Source organism: Lipotes vexillifer, unplaced genomic scaffold (genome assembly GCF_000442215.2).
Source record: "Lipotes vexillifer unplaced genomic scaffold, Lipotes_vexillifer_v1.1 scaffold314, whole genome shotgun sequence".
Taxonomy (NCBI): domain Eukaryota; kingdom Metazoa; phylum Chordata; class Mammalia; order Artiodactyla; family Lipotidae; genus Lipotes; species Lipotes vexillifer.
The window spans coordinates 756,697-763,141 of record NW_006777107.1 but is presented as its reverse complement, the minus strand read 5'-3'; the positions used below and the strand labels follow the sequence as shown (position 1 = coordinate 763,141).

At 45.2% G+C, this 6,445-nt stretch overlaps 1 protein-coding gene across 6 annotated transcripts in view; it reads left to right on the top strand.

Annotated features, from left to right (window-relative positions):
• Nucleotides 1-6,445, top strand: part of ST7 (suppression of tumorigenicity 7) — a 254,016-nt gene that overhangs the window by 242,783 nt on the left and 4,788 nt on the right. For 4 of the 6 annotated variants that reach the window (XM_007450777.1, XM_007450779.1, XM_007450778.1 and 1 more), the window contains 2 exons: nucleotides 272-364; nucleotides 2,862-3,001. In XM_007450777.1, the coding sequence (XP_007450839.1) occupies nucleotides 272-364; nucleotides 2,862-3,001 (233 nt within the window). Of the gene's footprint in view, nucleotides 1-271; nucleotides 365-2,861; nucleotides 3,002-3,818; nucleotides 4,876-6,445 lie in introns of those variants that run through there. The other 2 variants (XM_007450774.1, XM_007450776.1) reach the window with 2 other exon arrangements.

Sequence of the window (6,445 nt, the reverse complement as noted above, 5' to 3'; positions counted from 1 at the left end):
TTTCCCTACTCCTCTGCACCCCCATCCCCACTCAGTTTTGTGAGGTTCTCCCAGAATATATAGTGTGAGGTTAATGTGTGAGGCATACCTCATAATGCATCTCTGACAGCTTATCTGGCACATGACTCAGAGTTTGGGTAAGTCTTGCCTGCTTTATGGGAGCTATTTGTAGAAGTGTTCACCATTATAAAAATGCTCAAAAGTCTCTTTGTGAAGTTGAGAAGTTATGAGACAAATACTGTACCTCTAACGTATTGTCTCTCCTTTGCAGCTTTTCGGATGATCCCTTATCCCTTGGAAAAGGGGCATCTATTTTATCCTTATCCCATCTGTACAGAAACAGCAGATCGTGAGCTGCTTCCATGTGAGTCTCCCCTCCATAATCCTCCCTTTGGCTGGTGAGGGTGGTGTGCCAAGGACTGGGATGGGAAGAGGTGGAAATGATGAATGTTTACGATGTTCCTTGTCTTTTATCACCCTTCTCCCAAACGCTGTCCTCATTTGATAGCACAAGCATTCAAGTGAGTTATGTGTGTAGGTTTGGCTTCCTGCTTCTCCACGTCTCTCCAGATTCATCAGAGGGAAAGACCCCCCCAGGTCTGAAATGTAGATGAAGAGCCATCATGTACTGGTTGGTCTGAGCGCAGAGACCCCTAGTTTGGGGCAGATGCCCCTTGCTGGGCTGATCCACTGTGCGGGGCTCGGCCTGGGCTCTCCCTCTGGTCAGAGGCAGTCCGCACAGACCGGAGTCTGGAGGGGAGGCACTGGCTTCAGAGGGAGCTGCAGATGAGCCATGGGTGGGAGGGTGGCACCGGGACGCTGGCATTGTGGCCAGTCGTGGGCAGGATGGGGCTGCCCTCTGCGGTGATGCGGTGCTCTTGGCCGGTGGGATTTCCCGTGAGCATCTCACGGATGGCGCACAGTGAGCTGGTGTAACATGTGCAGGGCACACGTGCAGCCTCAACACTGTATACAGCAGGCGGCGCGCAAACCCTGCCCTCGAGGGCCTTACAAGCTAGCAGTCGGGGCGCCCATACCACACGTGGAAAGTATGATTTGGTTTACTGTAATGCAACATTGTTTTGACAATTCCGGCTAAATAGTTATTATCAAATTATACTGTGTATGAAGAGCATGTCCAGGCTGTTCATGTGGCCCTGACTTAAGACATACTTTCCTCCCTCAGATAATACGCTCCAAATCTTGGCTCCTCTCTCTTCCCCGTCCTCTCTTCTGCCACACCCACCCTGCACCAGTCCCAGCTACGTCACTTCTCATAGCTGTAACATATTTAAATGCTTTGCCAGGAGGGCCAGTATAACTGTGGAGCCCTGAGTGCTGGCAGATTGTCTAATGCCCACGTTTTTGAGCTGGTCGTAAATCTCCAACGTAGTGGGTGCAAAACAAGGCTGCCGTCTCAGATTAAAAGAGCAGGAGGCAGCTCTCTCATTTCTTTGCAGGACAGACCCACGGGGAGACATGTTACCTCGGGAGCTGGGAGACCTCAGAGGGGTGTGGTTCCTCACCACCTGAGTTTATTGTGGAAAAGCGTCGAGTGCCTCACTCTGCATTAGATTTGATTTCAGAAATCCCTGTGATGGGCCCATGCTTTACCTTTTGACTCCCCCTTCAGGGAAATCCTTGTTAACATTTACGGTTTCTGGTAAGAAAGGCAGTTTTCTGAAAAGTACACTTTTAAAATGTTTTAATTGAGTCCAATCGTGTTTCCATGGGGATAGATTCACTATTAGAACAAGATTACAATTCTTAAAAGAAACTGTCTAGGAATAATCTTTACAGTCCTGGAATAGAAAACTATGGCTCACTTTTATTTATTTGAATGCAGTGGTTCAAGTCTGATCTCCCCTCAAAATCGTTGGGTGCTGAGGGTGAGGATGGGATGGGGGTAGGTGGCTTTACATGTTACCTGCGTGCTGCACGTGAGTGGTGTAGTGTCCACGGTGGTCCTGAGCACACGTCCACCCATGAAGAATCCTAGCAGGTTGACATCCCTGGATTCAGGTGCATGTGCTCGTTTGTGCTTTGTCCCTCCTTGGCCCTCTACACCCTCAGTTTCAGCCGAGTGGATTACTGCTTAGAGCTGAAAGGTCGAGGAAAGGCTTGAGACCTTGGATTTCCTGAGGAAGATGGAGCCCCTCGAATCTTTTGGTTTGAGTGGCAGTGTAGCTCACACACAGCCTCACGGCTCCCCTCCACTGGGCCAGCCTTAGTTGCTTTTCTCTCTGTGCGGGCCACTCGAAATTTAAAAGTTATGAAAGGCTCTAAAATCTCCCATTATTGATGGATGGATGGTCCTCGCTGGATGTCTCTCTATCAGGGTGGCACCCTCCACTGACATAGTTAGATTGTACCAGGAAAAAATACAAGATACACTAATATCACCCTATCACAATGATTTAAAAATTACAGGAAAAGTGAAAACCTAGAGAGAGGATTTTTTTTTCAGTATACTTGACTTTGGATTTTCCAGGTTTTGTTCAATGAACATGTGCTTTATAATTTGAATAAAGTTTTGTTTTATTTGTGTTTGCTTTTGCGAAAGAAATACTGTATATTAGGCATAGATAGTGTTACTGTCTCTGCCCATGAGTGTGTGACATCCCCAGATTAGCCCTGTCATGCCCTAGATAGAGTTCTGAAGGTTGAACGTGGACTTGGGAGAAGCAGATAGGCCACCAAAGGCTGGCTGAAATGTTTGCTCTTGTTTGTTCCAGGGCCCTACCTTTTTCATTTCCAGCAGGCTTGAGCCAAAGCTCTGAAGAGTCAGTCCCACCTACAGAAATTCCCTGAGAATGCATTTTACTGCAGCCCTAACACTTCCCTTTTGATCTTCTCCACAGCTTTCCATGAAGTCTCAGTTTACCCAAAAAAGGAGCTTCCCTTCTTTATCCTCTTTACTGCTGGATTGTGTTCCTTCACAGCCATGCTGGCCCTCCTGACACATCAGTTCCCGGAACTCATGGGGGTCTTTGCAAAAGCTGTGAGTATTTGCCAAGGGGGAGGCCGCAGGCAAGGGGCAGGGCAAGTCAAGAGAAGCAGCATAAGAGAAACGGGAGTGTTGTGGTAGAAGTGGACGTGCTTGTATTGATCCTTTGCATACTGTTTAATTTTCATTATCATCAGTGAGATCAAGGGTTGAGGGTCAGAAGGAGAAAGTGTAGCTTGTTTGTTACTGCATGCCTTGCCTATTTCACAGACACAAAACTTCTCAGCACTTCCCCTAAAAAAAAATGCATGAGGTCTAAAAGAATTAAAGAATTAAGGGAATCCTAGCAAATGAAAACTACTTGGGAGATTACTCAGTTTTGTATAAATTGAATGACATCATTTCTAATCTTTAGATATTGTTGGTCTTTCCTTCAAGAAAGATAGAATTTACATTTTCAAAGGTGATTTAAATTTAAAAAGTTTTAATGTCTGCAAATTAAATGGCTTGTTCGGGGAATGAACTGAGAAGGTGTGAAGGGTGTGTAGTATTAAGAAGTATACAGATATGATATTTAGAAGTATGGAAATCCATTAAGGGTCTTTAAAGAGGGTTATGGAGAAGAGCTTTAATAAGAAAAGCCATCTGCACTGACAACCAAGAACCATTGTTTCCTTGATGAAAAGTGACCATTTCAGCTTGCACATGCAGTGAGGATAAGTTTACTGATTTTGCCACAAAGGAGTTTCAAACAGGAGGAATAAGGAAACGAATATCAATTGTTTCCCTGGAACTCCATTCTGATTTCAAGGCGAGTGGAGTCAGCAAGGATGATTTCTAACTTGGCTGGGTTGATTTAATCCCTTTCCAGATGATTGACATTTTCTGCTCGGCAGAGTTCAGGGACTGGAATTGCAAGAGTATTTTCATGCGTGTTGAAGATGAACTGGAAATCCCACCGGCACCTCAGTCTCATCATTTTCAAAACTGAACTCATCACCCTTCTTCCCCCACCACCACCACAACTGCTCCTTCTCCTGTATTCCTGATCTCCGCCAGTGGCACTGATATCCACCCAGTTACTCAAGCCAGAAACTCAGCAGCCCTCCCAAACTCTTCCCTCTCTCACTCCTTATATCCTGTCTGTCTTGGCTTTCACAGTCTGTCGGCTCTAACCTCCTGAGCCACTAGGCATTCGGTAAATGTAACTCACCTCTTCTTGCTTCTCCCATGGCTGTCTCTTAGTTTGGATCTTTGTGATTTCTTGCCTGGACACCTGCAAGAGTCTTAACTGGCCTCCTTGCTTCCAGTCTTATCCTCTGCCAGTATTTCTTTCATACTGACAAAAGAATGATCTTTCTAAATTGCAAGTCTGAGCATGTCACTTCCCCGCTTGAATTTCTCCAGTGGTTTCCCACCAGCATCAGGATAAAGTCCCAGATCTTTAGCATGGCATACAAGGTCCTTTATGATCTGGCCCTTGCTTTCCTCTTCAGCCTCATCTGTCTCCCAACTCTTGCACAGACGCTGGTCTTGGGCCACAGTGAATGGCTCACCGTTCCCAGATGCTTTTGTGAGCCTCGGTGCCTTTGCACGTACTATTTGCTCTGCATGGAATGCCCTTCCCCATTATCATCAGCACTTGTACAGTCTACTAACGCCTCTTCATTCTTTTATACTCAGCTTCCTTTCTGAGTTTCTCCCAAGCTGAGTTAGATGTTTCTCCTCTCAGCTCCCACAGTATTCCATGAATACCTACATTACGTTTATTGTACTGTGTTATAATTGTTAAAAACTTGTCTGACCCCCTTGTAGAATGTGAGCTCTTTGCGAGCAGGACTGTGTCTTCCTCATCTCTGTATCCCCAAAGCTTTGCACAGTGCCTTGCACATAGTAGGTTTTCAATAAATGATTATTAAATAAATAAATGGTAGTGGTTTCTGCAGAAAGAATCAGTGTAAAAAATTAGATACAGCTTAGCATTTCTTCTCTTCTTTTATAATTATGATCACAGACAGAGTTGAAAGGGACCTTAAACTGCCTTCAACAGTAACTTGATGAAGGTCATTTAGACTCATCTGGAATACTTTTAGCGATGGAGTGTTCACCTGTTCAACATGGAAGCCCATTTCCATACTGGATCACTCAGAACTCTTCTTGATACTGATAAAATCTGCCTTCCTTTAATTTCCACTTATTTCCTATTCTACTCTCCAAAACTGTAGTGAACAACTCTACTTCCTCTTGCAATTTCTTGAGGCAACTAATATATTCATGGCCACCTCTCACCTCTAACTTACTACCTTCTCCTTTCTTCAGGCAGAATATCTTCAATTTCCTTAAGTCTTCTGTACATGATATGATTCCTGAACCCAGCATCACCCAAGCTGCCTCCTTAGATTCTCCCTAGTTTATGGGCCTATGCTACTCGTTATTTGCTTCTATTCCCAAGCCAACCTTTGAGTTAAAGCAGTTACCAAAAGTCTACGTAGATTAGAGTGTCATCTAGTAAAATTTAAAATAAGAATACATTTACAACATTAGACAATGTCATTCTTCATTGAACTAACAAGCAGCTCTTGGTGGGAATTTAGGATCAGGACAGTGATTCTCAGCCCCTAGTGTGCAGAAAATTCACCTGGCCCTACCACCGGAAGTTCAGAGCCTTGAGTGTTAGCACCCTGGAATCTGCGTTTTTAAACAAGCTCCGTCCCCCCACCGATTCTAAGGATGGGGGTTGAGGAACATTTCCTTCAAAGAACACTGGCTCAAAAAACCCAACCTTTGAGCAGCCGTTTGCAGGTGCATGGTGCGACGTCAGAGCTGTTGAGGTGACAGGTTTCTAGGAACCAGCAGTTTCACCCCGGCTGCTCCTTGAAATCATCTAGGGAGCTTAAAAATTACAGGTGCCTGATCTCCCAATCCTGGGGACTCTGACTTAGTTCGTCTGGGATGCAGCCTGGGCATCTGAGTTTTCAGATGCCCCCCTAGTGATTTGGGTGTGCAGCCAGGGCCGAGAGCCCCTGTACTGAATAAAGTAACTGCCTGAAACTGCGTCACCCAGGGAGAGGGCTGGGAGGAGTGGAGGGTAGTACATAGAATATGACTGGGTGTTCTCTAGGTAAGGCTGTGTAGCCTCCAGAATATCACAGAGATGTGTTCGTTATGGATATTAGACCAAGGGCCACTCTCCTCATTTAATGTTCCCAAAGCTTTGTTTTTGAGTCAAGGACCAGATGATTAAATAAAATATAAATTTACCGTTATGGTCCTCATCTTTTATACTCTACCAAGGTGTGGTAGTTTGGTCAGCTACTCATAGTTTTCAAAAGTAGTTTAGGTGAATTTGCTTTTAAACCTCTGTCTGGAGGATCACATTCATCTTGCCCTTCATTAAGGTTTAGCAGTACTAAAACGTCTGGAGAGATTTCATGGGGAAGGAAGATGGATGGCCTGAAGGAGACAAGCCCCATCTCCCTTCTCCCCGCCCCCCCCCCC